This window comes from Coenobita brevimanus, chromosome 90 (genome assembly GCF_032717465.1).
Source record: "Coenobita brevimanus isolate Jiangsu-jjx chromosome 90, ASM3271746v2, whole genome shotgun sequence".
NCBI lineage: Eukaryota > Metazoa > Arthropoda > Malacostraca > Decapoda > Coenobitidae > Coenobita > Coenobita brevimanus.
In genome coordinates, this window is record NC_137043.1 from 2,732,770 (window position 1) to 2,754,522 (window position 21,753).

At 43.6% G+C, this 21,753-nt stretch overlaps 1 protein-coding gene across 1 annotated transcript; it reads left to right on the forward strand.

Annotated features, from left to right (window-relative positions):
- The first annotated feature begins 11,788 nt into the window (after positions 1-11,788).
- LOC145411539 (uncharacterized) lies at positions 11,789-20,984 on the forward strand. Its single transcript, XM_080281550.1, has 3 exons — positions 11,789-11,894; positions 13,090-13,177; positions 20,822-20,984. Exons 1-3 carry the CDS (start codon positions 11,789-11,791, stop codon positions 20,982-20,984), a joined length of 357 nt encoding a protein of 118 aa, XP_080137676.1.
- Positions 20,985-21,753: the final 769 nt, after the last annotated feature.

The window sequence follows — 21,753 nt, forward strand, 5'->3', positions numbered from 1 at the left end:
TTATTATTATTATTATTAAGAATGTGAGTGCATTCAAGTACTTGGGTAGTGTGATGAGTAAGGATGGAACTTTGGGGGATGAAGTACGTGAAAGGGTACAGCAGGGAAGGAAGGATGTTGGCACACTGAAAGCAGTGATGAGAAATAGGGAGGTGAGTATGGAAGTTAAGAAGTCACTGCATGATGGTATTGTGATCCCTACCCTGACGTATGGAAGCGAGGCGTGGACCTTGCAAGAGGGGAACAAGTCAAGAGTGAGAGCAGTGGAAATGAGTTACTTGAGAGGAGCATGTGGAGTGACATGGAGGGACAGGTTGACAAATGAAGAAGTGAAGGAACGTTGTGGGGTAGATGTGGATGTGGTTGAAAAGATTAGGAGAAATACACTGAGGTGGTTTGGACATGTGGAGAGGATGGAGAATGAAAGACTGAATAAGAGGGTGTATGTAGGTGAGGTGGAGGGAGGGAGAGGGAGGGGTAGACCGAGGATGAGGTGGAGGGATGGAGTTGAGAGGTATATGAGGGAGGGGGGGTGAGTTGGGGGGAGGGGAGTCAAATGGTGGGTGACAGAGTGACTTGGAGGCGTTTTGTCTGCGGCCACCCTTTGCGGGATTAGGGCGTCGGGCTATAGATAGATAGATAGATTATTATTAAGTCAAGTCATAGCTGTTCATCATCATCATCATCATCATCATCATCATCATCATCATCATGACATGCACAGCCAACCACTCAATGAAAAATCCTAGTCTCAGATGAATAACACTGAGGCTGCTATGACACAGTGCCAGATGAATAACACTGAGGCTGCTATGACACAGTGCCAGATGAATAACACTGAGGCTGCTATGACTCAGTGCCAGATGAATAACACTGAGGCTGCTATGACACAGTGCCAGATGAATAACACTGAGGCTGCTATGACTCAGTGCCAGATGAATAACATTGAGACTGCTATGACACAGTGCCAGATGAATAACACTGAGGCTGCTATGACTCAGTGCCAGATGAATAACACTGAGGCTGCTATGACTCAGTGCCAGATGAATAACACTGAGGCTGCTATGACTCAGTGCCAGATGAATAACACTGAGGCTGCTATGACACAGTGCCAGATGAATAACACTGAGGCTGTTATGACTCAGTGCCAGATGAATAGAATGGTGTGGCAGCATCATGAATAAAATGTAAAATAGAAGACTGGACTGAAAGGTCACAAAATATCACAAAAATTATGCAAAAATTAAATGTGTCTGGAGTGATGGTAGTGAAAAATACCTTTATCTCAGGTACCCCTTACCTTTATATATCCTCTCTCTCTCTCTCTCTCTCTCTCTCTCTCTCTCTCTCTCTCTCTCTCTCTTCCATTATCTATCTTTACACCCAGCAATCTTTCCATATTTACGTGTGTCGGTCTTTGTCTGTGTCTATCTTTTTGTCCGTCTGTCTGTCTGCCTATCCATCTATCTATCAGTATTTTTGTGTCTGTCTGTTCGTTCATCAGTCTGTTATATCTCCACTTCTATCTAGTCCATTCATCATTCATATAGCCTACAGTATATATATCCATCTGTCCATCTCTTTACAGTAATTTTACTTACCTTTCTGTCAAATAATCTGTCTCTTCGTCTGTCTATATTTTGTATGTATCTCTCTATCCTATCCATCTGTCTGTATCTGTGTATGCATCTGTCTATCTACATGCCGATTTACTTATATATCTATCCATCTCTCGCTCTGTCTGTCTATCTGTGCATATATGTTTATCTATCTATATCAATCTATCTTTGTATAGCTACTAATATACCTATCTGTATATCTATCAATCCATCTTCTCTCTGTCTATCTATCTATCTGTCTTTATATCTATCCGTCTAAGCAACCGTCACTACTACGTGTGCGCTAAAGGGTTAAGTTTGAACACAGGACTGGGATTCCTATGAGAGAGAGAGAGAGAGAGAGAGAGAGAGAGAGAGAGAGAGAGAGAGAGAGAGAGTTACAAGGCTTTACAAGGACGAGTAGTACCTCAAAAAATCTTACGAAACATACCAAGAAGGTACACTCATGATTACTAATCTCTGACCACAGACTTGTGGCGGGCAGTGTTATGACCACACACGAGCCACGCATTCGAACACAGCCTCTACACTACTGGGCTGGGCAAAGAACTGTAACCAGGTGATCTGAAGTGTTGTACTCTTCATATCTCTGATATTACCATATTTTTATGTTTTCTCTTCCGTAATATAGTAATCTGCGTTTATTGACAGGGGTCGACATTTCTTCAATCAATCTGCAACTGGGCAATTTTGATCAGGTAAATAGGCAAGTGCCACCATATGTGGGCATTGGCTTCATATATAATAATCATTTTTTAATTAACGGCATTAATTGGCACACATTCTGACCAGAGGGGGCATGCAGCTAAGACGTCGTGTAGGAATAGTGCAACCATTCCCACTGGATGGTAACGGGGCCTGTTATCACTTGAAAAAAAATTAGTTCAAAGTAGCAAGTCTATCTGTCTATCTATTGCCAGACGCCATAATCCCGTAAGGGGTGGCCATTTGACTTTGAGTTTTTTGTTTTACGGGGAGGGGCACTAACCCTCCACCAATCTACTTGCTGACACGTAGGGAGCATGTATGGATTGGTTATATGGTTACCACCCAGCGTTGTAAATGGATTCTTGGCTTACAGGAAACCATTTGCCTTGTCACCCAATGTAAAGACACCTGTAAAGGAAAGAAAAGCAATAAGAAGTGACAGGAAAGATGGGAGAAATAGGAAGAGAGGAGGACAGGCACAGAAAAAGAATGATAAAGGCTAAGAAGAAGTAGGCAGCACTACACCAAGTGAGTGGATGATGGTCGCCACCACCTACCAGGAAGTAGAAGTAATGTTTTTTTTTTTTTTTTTTTTTTTTTTTTGCCTATCGACCATTGGGGCCGGAGCCCCTGGTCATTAAGGCAATATATATATATGTATATATATTGACATATATACACATATATATACGAACATATATATATACATACTTACATACATACACACATCCATGCATATGAACATACACACTTTCATGCACACGTACATATATATATAATAATTTTTATTTTATTATTTTTTTGTAGTTTTATTTTTTATTATTTTTATTTATTTTTTAATATTTTTAACCTTATATGACTTATAATCAAAACTACCTAATCTAAAGACCCTAAAACTAACCACCTAACAGACAAATCGCTAACCTATACTAAATCCTAAGAGACAAATAACTAGACCTACACTAATGGTAAAAAAAAAAAAAGCCTCGACCAAGAGATCACCATCGACTGCAGATATGTAATGCCTTTCTACATGACATACCTGCACTCATCACCTGGTGACTGTCAGTCAAGGCACAACCTAATATAGGGGACATCAATATATGAAAGGGAACCAGACGAGTCAGGAACATTTCCATATACGTCAGCTGTCGGCCCTAATTAGAATAACTTAAGCAAGATAATATAATGTATTTACATAATTTGTACAAAAAGTGAAGAACCTCGCCCAGCAGACCACCATCGACTGCAAGTGCCCAATACCTTCCTATATTGCACACTTGCACTCATCAGCTGGTGACTGTCAGGCGAGGAACTTGGCTTAATGTAGGGGACATCTATATTAGAAATAGATCAGTGGGAGGAGGAACTATTTAAAATATGTCAACTGTCAACCCTAATTAATATTACAATATATACATATTTACCGTTGATAAAAACCATAACCACACAGTAAAAAAGTCACATCACTCTGATCAGTCCGGTCTCTCTCAAGAAAGCCATCAATTTATCAGTCATAACAATGTCCCCATCACCCACGATGGTGGAAAGGGTGAAGGGGACGTCTGCTGCGCCGCAGTAATTAATAAGTGAAGCACGTTCACGAATAAATCGCCGACAGCGCAGGATGATATGACTGATAGATAACACCGCATCACAGATGTCACAGTGCGGTGGGAAGCGTCTTTCCATATATGGTTTTATGTGGGTTAAAACGGTGGCATTGAGCCGTAACCGTGCCAACACTTTTTCTTCTAGGCGACTGGGACGGTTGGCAGTGTCCCAGTCGCCTAGGTACGGCTTACAAGTTGGAATATTTAGTCTGGTCCACTGACCTTGCCACAGAAGATTTATTGATTTCTTTCCGAGAGAGAGACTCGACCGCAGATCACGAGGAACGTCCCAAGTCTCCTCGAGCTCTACAGCCGACTTTGCAAGTAAGTCAGCCTGCTCATTGCCGTAGATACGACAATGACCAGGCACCCAGATCAGCGTGAATGACTTGTTGCATGAATGCAACTTATTAACGATGCGGCCCTGGATCTCGTGAGAGTCCGTAGTACAAGATGCAATTGCCTGAAGGGCTGATTTTGAATCTGAAAATATGACAAATGAGTCATGTCTAGAATTGAGAGCATAGTCTATGGCTTTGTCAATAGCAAAAAGTTCTGAAGTAAACACAGATGTATGAGTCGGCAACCGATACCTGAGGGCACATTCAGTCGACCACACACTTGCACCCACACATTCACTTGACTTGGAGCCGTCGGTGTACAATTGATGGGACCCCAAGTGACGAACAATGATCTTACGAAACAAGTGGTGGACCTCCGCCTCCGGCGCCTTGGCCTTTGGTGCTGGGAGCCATGTGACATCGACTGTAAAGCCGGGTGGCTCCCAAGGCGCTATATTTTTAAGCACCAACTTGTCACAGTCACTGGGGTCCACATCAAGCTCCTGAGTCAGTAAGTGGAGGCGAGCGGCAAGTGGCCGACGCACCCCCCGCAGAAGGTGGTGGTATTGACGCAGGGGGGTACAGGCCACATTGCCGATATTACATTTCCTAAATGTCCTTACACCATAGGACAAGGCCAGGTGGTCACGGCGAATACGGAGGGGAGGCACATTCGCCTCCACTTCCATACGAGCTACACGGGTACACCGGACAGCTCCAAGACACATTCGCAAACATTTATTCTGCAACACATCCAATCCTTTCAGAGTGGCATCGGATGCCGAGCCATACACCTGTGCACCATAGTCTAGCTTCGATCGAATAAGGGACTTATACACCATTAATAAAGATTTTCTGTCGGCACCCCAGGTAGTACCCGCTAGGTACTTGAGGACATTTAACGGTTTATCACAACGAGCAAGCAAAGTATTAACGTGAAGTTTAAAATTCATTCTACGATCAAAATGTATTCCTAAAAATTTTACAGAATTTTGAAAAGGTACCGCCTGATTATCCAAAGTTAAGCACAAATTAGGTACGTTACGATTAGTGAAAACTATAGCGGCACACTTACGTACGGAAAACTTAAATCCCCACTGCAAGGCCCATTGGTGGACGGAGTCAAGGGCTGCTTGAATCCGCCCAGCCGAAAATTGTGCATTACGGGAAGAGTGCCATATTGCACAATCGTCAGCGTAGAGTGAGTATTTAAGATTCCTCGGGATGGGAGCTGATGACAGAATATCATTGATCATAATACTAAATAAAGTAGGACTAAGCACACTTCCCTGTGGCACCCCGTTTTCCTGGATAAATATATCCGATGTTACGTTACGGGGCAATTTGACAGAGAAAGTTCTGTCCCTTAAGAAATTTGAAATAAAAACAGGCAAATTTCCTCTTAAACCATAAGCATAGAGCTTCATTAGTACACCGTGTCGCCAGGTCATGTCATAGGCTTTATGGATGTCCAGGAACACCCCTATCATGAATTCTTTATTGGCAAATGCCTCTGCAATACAATGCTCCAAATTCATTAAATGATCTAGTGAACTTCTGTATTTACGGAAGCCACATTGTTGATCATTTAACAAAATCTTCGACTCTAAAACAAAAAGAAGCCTATTGTTAACCATTCGTTCCATGACCTTACATAGACAAGAAGTCAACACAATAGGACGAAATGAAGTGGGATTCATAAGACGACCAGCCTCTTTGGGTATCGGTATGACGTGCGCAAAGTGCCATGAGTTTGGGAACGTTCGAGACGCCCAAATTTCATTGTACAATGCTAACATCTTAATCAGGTTGTCCTGATTAAGATGCTGGATCATACCGTACGTGATGGTGTCTGGTCCAGGGCTGGTGTCTTTACAGGATTTAAGGGCAAGGAGCAGTTCATCTAGCGTAAACTCTTGGTTGTACGGGGAGTTTACGTCTTCTGTGGCAAAGTCTAATATCTGTAGCTCAGCCGTGCATTTATGATGTTGGAAACGCGGGTCATAATTGGCTGAGCTACTTACATGAGAAAAACTCCTGGCGAGGATGTTAGCAACGTCCACGGGCTCGTCATAGATGTTATTATTTATTTGCAAGGTGGTAATGGGGAAATATGGGCCTTTATTATTTAATATTCTTATGGTGGACCAGACTTTACATAATGGTGTTGTACGAGTCACCGTGGACACAAAGGACCGCCAGGAGTCAGGTTTGGCCCTTCTTATTATTCTCCTTGCCTCAGCCCGTGCCTGTTTGTATGCAATAAAATTTTTCTCAGTGGGCTGACTATCAAAAATCCTGTATCTCCTATTGCGTTTTCTTAATGCTTGTCGGCAATCCGGCGTCCACCAATGTGCTCTATGCTTCGCATGAACTGTAGAAGTCTTGGGAATAGCAGCCTCAGCTGCGTGTAATATGGAAGTAGTTATATTTTCGACCTTAACATCTATGGTCTCCCCAGATATATCTAAATTGGTGATCCTTGAGAAGGATCCCCAATCTGCTTTCTTATAGTTAAATTTTGGAGGTGGAGGGTCCGAAATGATGTCGCGTGTATAAGAAAGACAGATGGGTAAATGATCACTTCCCAAGGAGTCGTCGTAAGGGTCCCATGAGAGATCTTGATGTATACCAGGGAGGCCAAAGATAAGTCAATGGCCGAAAAGTTACCAGTACGATCATCTACACGAGTCGCTCTACCATCGTTCAGAAGACAGAGGCTGGACTGTAGTATTAGGTCGGCTACTTGCTCCCCACGACCATCGATCCTCAAGCTACCCCATTGATAGTGATGGGCGTTAAAATCGCCCAACACTAACTTATTCCCAGGAGATGTTCAACTAGTGAATTTAAAGCATCACTATCAATGGGGCCATGTGGAGGACAGTACAGAGAGCAAATAGACAGATACGTGTTATTAAATTTTACTCTGCACGCGACAGCTTCCAGAGTAGAATTTAGAATCACTTCCGTTTGTGGGTGTGATTTATGTGTGTATATGGCAACTCCGTGACCTTCATATCTTCTATACGAGTGATAGTGTCTGAACTGTGGAGGATCAGGGTGATCCTCCAGGCGCGTCTCCTGTAAACAAACAACGTCTGGCCTGTGTATAGAAAGCAAGATTGCTATATTGTGTAACTTATTCCCAATACCTCTACAATTCCACTGTAATACAGTGAAAGCGACGGTTTAAGATTTTCGTTGGGGGCCAGTGTGCTTTGTCTTTTTGTCTCCCGCCGGCAGGCGAGCGACTACCGGGGGACCTATCCCGGTGCTTGTTAATGGAAACCTCCATATTGTCATCAATAACTAGGTTCCCAGCCTCCCCCGAGGAAGAGCTAACCTTTCTCTCCCTCGCTGGAGTAGGAACCGGAAGGACATGAGGACGTGACTGTTTCGTGAGGGTGGTCATGTTACTTTTACTAGACTTGTCAGGCTTCGTTTTAGTCCGTACCGATGAAGAGGCAGCAGCAGCCTGAGAGTAAGTTGATGCCTTAGGGATGTCAGTGAGAGAGTTGGAACGGACAGGAGGTCGAGATGGAGATGTACTGTGAGTGGCAGGAGGGAGAAAGACAGGGTCAGTCTGGGTCTCTACAGAGCACATCACAGGACGGGACATTACCGCCGAAGCATAGGACCTATTCGGCGTGGGAGTTGCATGCAACTCCTTCACCTTTTTCCTAGCTTCGTAATAGGAAATGCCCTCAGTTGCCTTCACTGTGCAGACTTCCTTCTCCTCCTTCCACTTGGGACAATCCCTAGAGGAAGTGGAGTGAGCGCCCTTGCAGTGAAAGCAACAGACCGTCTCAGATGTACAATGTTCCGCATCATGACCCTGGCTTGCACACTTGCCACACACTGGCTGGGAAGCCCGACAAGTCTTCGAACCATGCCCATACAACTGGCATTTCAAACAACGGAAAGGGTTAGGGATGTATGGTCGAACGTGAATGATTTCATAACCAACTTTGACTTGACTAGGAAGAGAAATTTTGGCAAATGTCAAGATAATAGTTGCTGTCTTCGTCCTTATGCCTTCCAAATAACGAGTTATGAATTTAGCTTCAATTACATCTTGCTGCGCCAATTCTTGTACGATTTCGTCCTCGCTCATCACCATGAGATCCCTGCAAGTGACAACACCCTTGCAAGAATTCATGGAGACTGGGATTTTGGCTTCGACATCGTAACAGTGGAATTTACGCAGTTTCAGCAAATCTCTCACTTGTGACGAGTTAACAGTTTTTACCAGGAGATCTCCGTTAGCAAGTTTTTTCACTTGTTCGACTTCTCCTGCACAGTGGTCAATCACCTTCTTGATAAGGAAGGGATTGAGACTGGACAGGGGAGTCGAACCTAGAGCATGGATAATGACGAACGTGGCATTGTCAACAGGAACGTCAAGTGGGGCACGAGTTTGGCGTCCGTCAGTCTGGGGGTGGTCAGTCCGGTCGTTACATTCGTCAGGACCACCTCCCCCCCTGAAGGGGGGGGAGGCAGCAGGGGCGTCCGTCATAGCAACCACTTCCCCCGTGAGGGGGAAGTGGGAAGAAGGAGAAAAACAAGCAAGGGACAAGGTACCTGGGAAAGACACACCTAGTCTGAGATTACCCTCTCAAACCACTCTCGGGAGGACGCGCCCGTGTATAACTCACACCCCAGAGCGATCAGTGGGGGGTACACTCCAGAGGTGAGTAAGCAAAGGCAATCTCAGGAAACAGATATAGACACTTACTATATCTCTAAAGGGCTGGGAGGAGAATTAGTACTAGCTAACCTAACTTTATTGAAAAACGCCCTAGTGGCGGAGAAAACAAAGCTAAAGCCGGTGAGGCAACCCTGCAGCTAGAGGAGAGCCAGAGAAACACGTCTGCACACTCCACGACCATGCATCAAAGTCCCCCAAAGTAATGGTAAATTGTTGTCAATGATATATGCATTATAAGGCATACGTAGACTATGTCGTGTGGATGCCGGCTGCTGTCATTTTTCCACTATCATCTATCAACAGCTCAGTTAAAGGCTCGCCTCAAGAAGTAGGTGAGTGAAATAATAAACAGATTAATAAAAAAAACAGTATGAATGTCAAATAGCATCATACACTCATTACACGCTAAAAGTAACAATTATGAACAACTTTCATGTCTGTTTCTTAAGGTGCTTATACGTATTACTTGAAAAATATAATCTGTGAAACGAAAGTGTTTCAGTGATTCTTAGAACATTGTTCATTGAAGCACTAAACCTTTCTGGACGATGGATGACCGTGTCTGATTGTGTAGCCTACGCCTGGCCACGACTTTGGCTAACTCGCTGGTCAGAGATTAGTAATCATGACTGTACACCCACGCACCAAAGTTTCTGTACCCCCTCGGTGGAAGGAAGTGGAAGTCAGGGTTAGAGAGAGGGCAGGAGAACGGACAACCATGAGCGGTAGTTTGGTACGGAGCTACGAGGCGAATGGTGAGAAACTTAATGAAACTGGATACGAAACATTTCCATGCTATTCACCTGCAAAATATTACGCGTTCGTAACACATATAGCATTTATGATAACATAGACTAATGTTATCGTGGGGTCCTGTAAAACTGGTTCAGACACGACCCACCTGTTTCGGATCCTCATCATACATATAAAGCACCGAGCCAGTTGTATAGTTAACCATAACCAGATGAAATTAGAAGTAAACAACACAAAATATTATGAGACAACGAAGATACAGCTGTGGTATCCTGCTCCGCCTCGTTATCCAGGCCTTAACTGTTGCTTCACCTCACATGTGCATTAGTTTCCTTCAGTCTTTGCCTCTTCTATTACTCTTACTTCCCGACATCCTCTTACTGCATGCCTTTGTTTTCCTTAGGATGTTTCTTGTCGTCTGGTCATATAACCCCTACTGTATTACATTATTCGTCATATCATCACTCCCACACAAACAACGTTAGCACGAGACTGCTGAATCTGTTACTACCATTTTTGGCACTACCACTACCAACCCCTTTTTCCCACCGATTGTGTCCAATTTCCCTCGCAATACTACTACTGCTACTCCTGCAACTAATCCACTATAAGTCTGTACAATAATACATATGATTGTCCTTATGTCCGTGTATCTGCCAACCACATTTTCCCTGTCCCACCGTCGACAACTCATCACCTACCCCCACTGCTGCCCCAGTTGCACACCCCCTCTCTCCCAGCCACCATCGACCCTACTCCTTCCCTACTCTGACACCACACTACCTCTCACCTCATCTCTTGGCCACCAAGCCTGTTGACCACCCCTTACCGGTGAATATACGTGGTATACATTAATAATAATAATTACAATACTAACAACAACATATATGTGTTGTTTTCCTAACATTACATATAAAAACTGCAGAGCCCAACGTGCCTATATTACAGAGCATCGATATATTACCCACAGAACCGACCACTGACCGTTCTTATCATCACCGCTGGACGTTCCATATAGCGCTTCACCATGGTAATACAGTCCATTGTAGTCGTTTGTGTTATCACTACAGCTGTTTGGAAAAAATAAGATAGTGCACGACATGCCTACAACCCTGTGACGTTTCACTGACATCTGACTGTTTGTTTGTGTCTGTTTGTCTGTCTGTAAACAACTTTACACGAAAACTACTGATGAGATCTTGACTAAAATTACAGGGATGATGGGCTATGATCTCCCGATCAACTGATTAAATTTTGGGTCACACTGGGCCAAAGCCCAGGCTGTGGCCCCATAAATGTAAATAAATACGGGGACGGGTAAAAATCTTTTTTTTTTTTTTCCATAACTCTTTTCATATTCGTCATATCGACATGAAGCCAAACCCTAAAGGTGCATCTTTCAAATCTGCATCCTATAACATGCCTCATTACATCAGGGGGGGTCACCCCCCAGTTAGTGGTACGGGGTCAGTGTCAGGTGGGATGAGTCTAAAATTCCAAATGGGCATAAACTCGTCAATTTTCAGTCGATATACTCCATATTTGATACGTGACATCTTTGGTTAGATATCCTGTTGTGTTTATACGTCAGCACTAAAATGACAACCGGGGACGGGTTTGCTGTTCCTTGACACCGCTTCTTGTTTTATACCTGTTAGGTAAACAAATAATACTGCTATATAGATAGACAGAAAAAGATAGATACATTCATACATATATTCATACATACATATATAGATAATTAATTTGGTAGAATACATGTGTGGAGGTCGACAGATAAATATAAAGGACAGGCATGTAGGCAGGTGGGTAGGTAGATGGGTAGGTTGGAAATAGAGATTGATATTATTTCTCATCTTTTCCATTACAGATCCAAGTCGTTCCACCAAGAAAGGCTATGATCGTCTCAGCGGCTCAGATGACGACCCTAACGGCAACGACCACCACCACAACGACCCTCCACCACCACCACAACCACCACACTCCACCACACCACAGGCCTCCTCCACCGCCACCACACCATCCACCACCACCGACGGCCGGATGGATGAGGGATCCTTCTTAGAGTCCTTTTTAGAGTCCGATGTGGATCACCATATGAGCGACACTGAGGACGTGTGTGATGATGATAGTGATGATAGTGATGATGGTGAGTGATGATGGTGATGATGGTGATGATGGTGAGTGATGATGGTGTTGATGGTGATGATGACACGGAGGACGAGGAGTATGTCGATGATGATGATAGTGATGATGGTGAGTGATGATGGTGATGATGACACGGAGAACGAGGAGTATGACGATGATGATGATAGTGATGATGGTGAGTGGTGATGGCGATGATGGTGAGTGGTGATGGCGATGATGGTGGGTGATGATAGTGATGGTGGTGAGTGATGGTGATGATGGTGAGTGATGATGGTAACTGATGATGGTGATGATAGTGGTGATGATGGTGATGATGATAATGATGATGGTAAGTGATAATGGTGATGATGGTGATAATGATGGTGATGATGGTGAGTGATGATCGTAAATGATGATGGTGTTGATGGTGAGTAATGATAGTGATGATGGTGGGTGAGGATGATGATAGTGATGATAGTGAGTGATGACTGATGATGGTGATTTTGGATATGGTGATGATGACAGTGATGATTGTGATATGATGATGATGATGATGATGATGGTGAGATAAGCGATGACTATGATGATGATGGTGATGATGATGATGATGATGATGATGATGATGATGATGAAAGGTGGGGATATGATGGTGATTATGATGATGGTGACAGGGGATATTATGATGATTATGAGTAGGGATCGGTGATAACGATGATGATAACGATGGTGATGATAATGAAAATAATGATGATGATAATATGTAGAGATCAGATGACGATGATAGTGATGATGATGATGGTGAGTAGGGATTAGGTGATGATGATGATGGTGATGATGATGTGTAAGGATTAGATGATGATGATGATGATGATGATGTTGATGACGATGATGTGTAAGGATTAGATGATGGTGATGATGATGTTAACAATAGGCCATGGAGTTCACGGGATTAATACTGAAGCATGTATGAGAGCTTCAGTAATGTAGCTCTATTGTTAGGGAGTTAAGCTGATTGTTGCTGTATTGAGCTAACGAGAGAGAGAGAGAGAGAGAGAGAGAGAGAGAGAGAGAGAGAGAGAGAGAGAGAGAGAGAGAGAGAGAGAGAGAGAGAGAATAGGATGCTATGAGGTGTGGTATGGTAGTATGTGATTATGTGCGTATGAGGGGGGGGGGATTATATCCACATCTAATGTCACTAACCACCATCCACTCCTCAGATGAAGCGCTGACTTGCAACGTTTGTGACAGGGCGTTTGAGACTCCCAGACTCCTGGCTTCACATCAGACGAGGAGACGGCACTATGGGTATGTGAGAGAGAGAGAGAGAGAGAGAGAGAGAGAGAGAGAGAGAGAGAGAGAGAGAGAGAGAGAGAGAGAGAGAGAGAGAGAGAGAGAGAACACTGTAGAAACTGGCTAAAGAATAGTATCATAACAGTACAGTACATCTCAGTATTGGTAGTATCAGAGCAGTATATTTAGCTGTTGCCAGAAGTATACAAGAACATACAATTCTCAGTATTCTTCAAGAATTCCAATATTGTCAAAGGACTGTCCACTTTCTTTGTATTTTTTTTTTTTTCTGTTTTCGTATCCTATTTAAGTTTCTAATTGTCTTTCCGCTATATTTAAGAAATCAATTAACTAGCATTGTGTGAGCTGTATATACGATTTTAAAAAGCATCTCAAACTATTTCAGGCAGGTAAGTCTGAAAATACCTCAAATGATCAATGCAGCTCGTGCCGTCCCATCCAATTAAGCTATTATTGGATGTGCACGTGAGAACAATACTGAGAGGAAAATGTTTGAAGCACGATGCATATGGCAATGTCATGAAAATCAAATTGTCAACGTTGGGTAGTCATGGTGCATTTTGTAGAAGCCATCATGCATGGTGTTAGATTGTTTGGCAGAAAGTGTGTACTGATAAACTTTTGCTCTAGCCTACCTACACAGTGCTCACAATAGGATTAGAGTACACCTGTAGTTCGCTACTCTTAACATTAACAATCGTATTCCGAGTGGCTTAGGAGGCGTCCTAGAACATGTTTTCATGGCTTTTTCTTGTGTATTAAACACTTGCTTCTCCTTGTACAAGCTCCATAGATGAAAGTCAGTGGATGTCCTGGAAGCACACGTGATCTAGGATTCTGTCTCCTCTTGTGTCACCAGAGAGCTCTGCCTTAAGTAATACATCAAGCCTTTCTGACTCTGCAGAGTTAAGCTCTAGCCTGTATCAATGTGTCAGTAGATAGTTCTGCCGTCACTAATACACCATGCTTTTGTGACTATGCAGAAGTAAGATATAGCTTTATCACCTAGATGCCCTGTCGAACCAGTCTTTTGTGTACTGTGCTCGGGCAGACTCTACCTCACTTAAAGTCACTTGGCTGTGCCGCTCCATATATTCCCCTCGCTCTTATCTAGGAGACTTTGCACGAGAAAACAGCAGCCTGAGCCTCTCACTAAGCACAGCCTCGCCCCCTGAAACACAGGCTCCTGCTGAACCAACCACCAGCCCTCTCAGATTTTTCTCGATATCTGCTGAGTCCTCCAGGGAGCCATCTTTGCCAGTAGTTGGCACAGTCGCCGTGTTGCCCCCTGGGCTGAGTGGTTTGATGCCCAAGATATTGTTTCTTAGCTTGAGTGGCCCCCTCCTGAGCTGGGTGATTACAAACCCAGGATGCTGGTGCCAGGACTGAGTTCATTGTCCATATAAGTACAGAATCCTTGATTTACAAATTTCGTAACTACGGTATGCAAGGTAATTGTATAAGTTGCTGCCTACATCCCTTGACACAAGGCTACTACTCATCATGTCACTGTCAAGCTACAACTGTGCTGGACACTCCCCGTGGCCATACTCCTGTGTCAGGCAGCACCAGAGTTATGCATTTGTACCCACCACAAGAACTAGAGAGCAGCAGAGGCTCTACCGGTATGACGAGATGGAGAGGGACGGCTTCATTCCCTTGCAGTGAGCCATGGGGGATCACAAGAACTATGCAGACCACACTTATTATACATATTAACTTTGTTTCGTTTTTATTCTACCTGGATTAAGAGGTGAGAACATCTGTCACGAGTTGGTGTGATCATATATTTAAATAAACTCGTGACATTAAACTTTGGTTTGAAACCGAGAATTCTAGTGGAATCCCAGTATGTATCACTCAGTCAACCGCCACGTATTCACCCGATCGGGAGTGTTTTTCAGGAAATTTTTCACTATTTCATAAGTGATCGTCTTTGTGCGCAACATTAGCACCTCTGCCTGAGTGATTTATAATGGGCGTGTTTTGCTCACTTCTAGCCATTACCAGTTAGCGGCTGGCTTCAGCCCTCGCCTCACATTTTGAACTTAGTCAGGATTTGAGCGTCGTGGAAGTAGGTTCGATTGGGCTCAGTGACGTGCAGTGTGTGTGGCAGTGTCCTTCCTCAGCAACGATGCCCAGTCTCACTGCTGCCATTGTCCAGTGAGTTCCTGAATTCCCACCTAGTGTGATTTGGCGAGAGGTTCAGCGTGGCAGCATCCTTCCTCAGCAACGACGCCCAGTTCCCACTTAGCCCACTCTCTGACCAGTATTTCTTTTCATTTTTCCTAGGTTTAAGAGTTTAGCTTTTGAGTGAGCGAGTGTGTTCTCCTTACTTTGAAGTCATTTTGAGACTTATGTAACGTAAATTTATCTCATTGTAATCAATAAATTTACAGTTCTTTTTCTTGAGCTTAATGTAATGTAAATTCGTGTTTTATTTCTCCAGTAAGCTTATTTTAGTTATAGCTCCTAGTTTGCATAAACACTTTGCATTATTCACAACTGGTATTTAGGCCAGTCCTTTTGTATTAAGCTTAAAATCCGTTGTGGAACCAGGAGCTAATTGCACCAGCAAGAACCTGTTTATCATTAATAGCATTAGTTATTGATTGTCAGGGGTGGAGTCACTTTCTCCAGAGGCCAACAGTACTAACAGACAGCACGTGTGAATAATCAGTCTCTGCTGTGTACTGTTGAGAAAGTTTATAAATTCTCGTCCTTAGAGAATCGGCGAAGTAAGCTGGCATAAAGTAATCATTGCTTGATTTTCACGTCAATTCTTGTCCCTGCTCTTAAGTATTATTGATTATTATTCTTTAATATTACATATATTTAAAAACCCCATGACATTTGTTGACCTCATTCCAGGATATTAACTCCTAGCTCTAAAGCTATTCACGAGATAATACTCACTCACTCATACTTAGGTATTTATCATTAAAGTCTATAGGCACTATCTTACTGGTGATAATTGATTCAGTTCTATTGATTTATGCAATAGTTTTCACAGTCAGTTGTTTGTTTAATTTTCTTTCTTTACTAGTTTAATTAGATAAAACTGGTCACCACTAACCTGTGCCTATATTCTTTATTCTCGATTATTGGCATCTTTCTCTGCAAAACTGCGGTCAGTACTGAGTCTCTAGTTTACTTAGACTGAGTTAGCATCATGGCTGGCAACGTCTGTGTACAGGAAGCTAAAGATATGGGCCTTACTGACCCAGCAAAAATCCAGAGCTACGTCCTCTCACGGTTTAATTACGAACAACAACCTGAGAAAGATGCTCTTGAAGAACGTGAAAGAAAACGTGAACACGAGCGAAAACAATGCGAGGAACATGATCATGAGTGAAAACAACGTGAACTCGAGTTAGAACAAGAGCGAGAACAACGCAAATACGAGCAAGAACAAGGTGAGAGAGAACGTCAACTCGAGTTAGAACAATGAGAGAGAGAACGTGAATATGAGCGAGAACAACGAGAACGCGAACGTGCCGAGCGAGAAGCACGTGAAAAACAAGAAATTGAAATGCTGAAGCTCAAGCGAGATTCCTTGGTTTCAGACACATCTGGTGCAGCTGGCCTAAGCTCTACAAGCGCTGTCCCTGCACATATTATGGTGACCCCACACATCAAGCTTCCCCCATACAATGAAGGCGAGCAAATCGAGCCATAGATAGCTTGTTTTGAAGACATGACTCAACTTTACCAGCTGGATGATGCAGCTAAGCGGCTTCAGTTTCTTAGCCTGTTCGAGGGCCCTGCCCTCAATATTCTCCACAGAATTCGTGGAGACACTCTCACGTATGAGATGATGAAGGCTGCACTCGTCAAAGCGTACGGTCTCACAGTTGACGACGCCAAGAGTCAGTTCATGAGGGCGCGTTTACAGGAAAAAGAGACCGCCGTTCAGTTTCTTGACCGGCTTACTGCTTACTTAGATGAGTGGATGGAGAAAGATGAAACTCCTTCCACGTGTGAGGGAATAATCGACCTTATGCTGTGCATGCAGCTATAAAAGTCATGGCCTACTGAACTTATGGCTCAGCTTAAGATCTGCCATGTAAAGGATGCCAGCCAAATGGTGGAGAAGGGCTACGCATTCTTCACTGCATACGGGTATCAAACTCGCAAGCAGCATACCTGGAACAGGAAACCTGATAAATCTGGGAAAATGTCTCAGACTGAACCCCAACAACAAGGCCATTCTCAAAATAATGGCCAAGGTCCAAAACCACAGAGGAAGGACCAGGGGCAAAACACTCAGAAACCTGAGTGGAAGAGGTACAACAAGTACCCTAACCAGCAGCAGTATCAGCCATACAACTGACCGACGGGACAAACCTTTTCAGCACCAGCCCCAGTGTATCGGAGGCAGGAGGCGAACGCAGCCTTCATTCCTCTGCAGCAGCACAGTTGTGTTTTCCCTCGCAGTATGGGTACTTCCCCACAGTTCACTAGTCCCACAGTGACAGTGAACCCTCCTCCACAGATGGCCAATGCTCCATCTCCCCAGGCAGTGAGTACAACCCCTCAAGTATCAAATTCTCAGGGCACCATGTTTGCTGCATCATTTATTCAGCAGCCTAATCAGTGGCTAGCTGCTTCCTCCACAGGCCCTCCCACAGGTGACAGTGCCTTCCTTGTTCAGCCAGGGTTTGTGGGAGGCATTCCTGTGAAGGTCCTGAGAGACAATGGTTCTTCAGGTTGCTCTGTCAGGCAGAGTCTAGTTCGGCCTGAGAAGTACACAGGTCGACAGATCCAAGCTAACCTTCTTGATGGATCAGTGAGATTGTTCCCTGAGGCACATATCCAGGTGGCATCTCCATTTTACACTGGTACGACACTCGCAGTTGTCATGCCAGAACCTTTATTTGACCTTATCATAGGCAATATTCCCGGTGCCAAGTATAGTTGTACCGAAGATGACGCTACTCAGACTTCGGCTGCAGTAACACGAGCCATGGCTGACGCTCCAAACTGTGTCACCCCAGTGACCATTGAATCGCCGCAAGATCTGATTTGTAGCCAAGTTGTTGTTCAAGAACAACATTCTGACCCAACACTTGCTGCCATGTGGAAGAAGCAAAAGGGTAGAGTGATAATGTATTCACGGGGAGGTCAAGGCAAGTTCCTTTGTAAACAAGGACTGCTCTACCGTGAGTCACGAACACTCAAGGGCGAGGTTCGACTGCAGTTCGTCGTTCCCACGAACTACCACCTAAAAGTGTTAGAATGGGGTCATTGTTCAGCCTCAGGAGGTCACATGGGCAAAAGGAAGACCCAGGGCCGTATCCGAGCTGACTTTTTCTGGCCAGGGATGGGTTGAGAGATAGATAGCTTTGTGCGTTCCTGCAATGTGTGTCCACATAACACCAATCAGGGACACGTCCTTCCTGTGCCATGTGAATCCACACCCATAATCTCTGAAGTAGTTGGGAGACAGGTCAGTGGTAATGTGGGTGCAGACCTGATGTCTCGCTCGTTGGCCCCACAGGACACAGTATGTCCAGGGCCTGTACATACATATATACCATAAGTTAAGGGGGAAGTTCGAGAACCTTGCAGAGACAGTCCGAGGCTGTGTATGAAATACCTTGTGGAACGTCTCGAGCTGTGGGCCTCTCTGAGGATTCCCGGAGAATGCACATTATCCACATGAGTGTTCACACGCACGATGGGTGTTAAAATGTGACCTGCCCGAGAGTGCGTAGCGATTCTCAGCTTCCTGTCATTACTTGTAAGTGTAGAGTTAGGTTAACCAGTAAACTGCCCGTTCTAAGAGATTTGAACAATTCAAGATCTGACACGTTTCCTGGTTAATAAGTTAGCTTAACCAGTAAACTACAAGGGTCCTGAGAGATTTGTAAATGCTAAGACTACGTTTCCTGGTTAATAATGACATAAGTACTGATTGCTAGGCAGAGAGAGAGAAATGACACTTTTGATGTTCCACCTCGATTCCTTTCACAGGTGCAGGTGTCGGGTGCAGCACTGTTGTGCAGATCAACTGGTCGTCCCTGTCGCATGCTGCCGCCTCTTCTCTTCTGCCTCATCATCATTATTTAATATAAATTTGTATTACATGATTTTACACATAGGTACAGTTACACCACAGCTGTCATACCTACACCATGGATTACATACATCACGCTACATGACAATTAGTTGTTAATGTAAATGTAGCGAACTTTTCGCTCAGTTTGACCTGAGTACAGGATTTTTCACCGTTGTCACGGAGTTTTTCCCTCAAGCTTGCTTCTATAAACATATATGATTTTTTTTTTTGCTCACTGGCGACAGTGACTTTCTCCTGTAGCAGGATAGCACACACACACCACAGTGTGAATCTTGTGTGACTGAGTTAGGATTTATATGTATGTATATTGAAATTTTTTTCCTGAGAAAAAAAAAAATTATTTTGATGGGGCGTAATGTCACGAGTTGGTGCGATCATATATTTAAATAAACTTGTGACATTAAACTTTGGTGGGAAACCGTGAATTCTAGTGGAATCCCAGTATGTATCACTCAGTCAAATGCCACTTATTCACCCGATCGGGAGTGTTTTTCAGGACATTTTTCACTATTTCATAAGTGACCGTCTTTGTGTGCGACATTAGCACCTCTGCCTGAGTGATTTATTATGGGCGTGTTTCGCTCACTTCTAGCCGTTACCAGTTAGTGGGTGGCTTCAGCCCTCGCCTCACAATTTGAACTCAGTCAGGATTTGAGCATCGTGGAAGTAGGTTCAATTAGGCTCAGTGTCGAGCAGCATGTGTGGCAGCGTCCTTCCTCAGCAGTGACGCCCAGTCCCGTCGCCGCTATTCTCTAGCAAGATCCTGAATTCCCACCTAGCATGATTTGGCGAGATGTTCAGCGTGGCAGCGTCCTTCCTCAGCAACGACGCCCAGTCCCCTCTTAGCCCACTCTCTGACCAGTATTTCTTTTCAGTTTTCCTAGGTATAAGAGTTTAGCTTTTGAGTGAGTGAGTGTGTTCTCCTTACTCTGAAGTCATTTTGAGACTTATGTAATGTAAATTTATCTCATTGTAATCAATAAATTTACAGTTCTTTTTCTTGAGCTTAATGTAATGTAAATTCGTGTTTTATTTCTCCAGTAAGCTTATTTTAGTTATAGCTCCTAGTTTGCATAAATGCTTTGCATTATTCACAACTGGTACTTAGGCCAGTCCTTTTGTATTAAGCTTAAAATCCGTTGTGCAACCTGGAGTTAATTGCACCAGCAAGAACTTGTTTATCATTAATAGCATTAGTTACTGATTGTCAGGGGTGGAGTCATTTTCTCCAGAGGCCAACAGTACTAATAAACAGCACGTATGAATAATTAGTCCCTGCTGTGTACTGTTGAGAAAGTTTATAAATTCTCGTCCTTAGAGAATCGGCGAAGTAAGCTGGCATAAAGTAATCATTGCTTGATTTTCACAAGTCAATTCTTGTCCCTGCTCTTAAGTATTACTGAATATTATTCTTTAATATTGCATAACCATAAAAACCCCGTGACAACATCTATCCATTCTCTGACTCTTAATCTGAATGTAGGACTTGTTTAATGTCTAGTAAACCTGTGTCCTCTCTCTCTCTCTCTCTCTCTCAGCCAATCTTTCACCCACAGGTGCTCAACGTGTGAAGATGTGTTCCCAACCCGAATGTCTCTCGAGGCCCACAAGGAAGAGACGAACCACTGGAGCGACGACGACTTATATTACGATGACGACGATTTGGACGACATGCACGACGACGAGGTGGACGAAGAGGAGCGGGAGAACCTGCTATAATCCCTTGGTGGATCTTAGCAGTGGACATGATTGTGATTTTATGGGTTGTAGATTTGTTTTGCAACTTCTGATAAACATTCTGAAGCTGTGTTATTTATTTTGAAAGTTCAGTTGTACATGAGCGACGATGAGGTGAGGGAAAACGAGCGGGAGAAGCCGCTCTAATTACGCTGTGGATCTTACGAGTGGATGTGATATTTCTGTGCACTGTAGAATTATATTATGGTGATTTGGACAACATAAACGATGTTGAGGTGAACGAGGAGGACCGGGAAAACCTGCTATAAACACTTTGTGGATTACTGAAATAAATATATTCTGTGGCCTGTAGAGTTATTTTGAGCTTTTGATAGTTGCTTTGAGGCTTTGTTGGTTTGTCAGAGGTTCAGTACAGTTTCACTTTCATAGACTGATTGAATAATATTAAAATCTGGCGGCGCAGCTGCCACGGTCATATGCCGCTAATTTCATAGATCTATGTCTAGATAAACAGATCGACAGAAAGATAGTTAGATAGACTGATAGATAGACAGACAGACAGACAAAGATAGATTCATGTTTCAAAAGTTATTTTGGAGATTATTTCTTTAGCCTATTCAAAACTAATTATTCGACGTTTCAACAGTTTTTTCTATCTATCTATCTATCTATCTACAGTTCGACGCCCTAATCCCGCTAAGAGTGGCCGCAGACAAAACGCCTCCAAGTCACTGTGTCACCCACCATTTGACTACCCTCCCCCCAACTCACTCTCCCCTCTCTCATATAC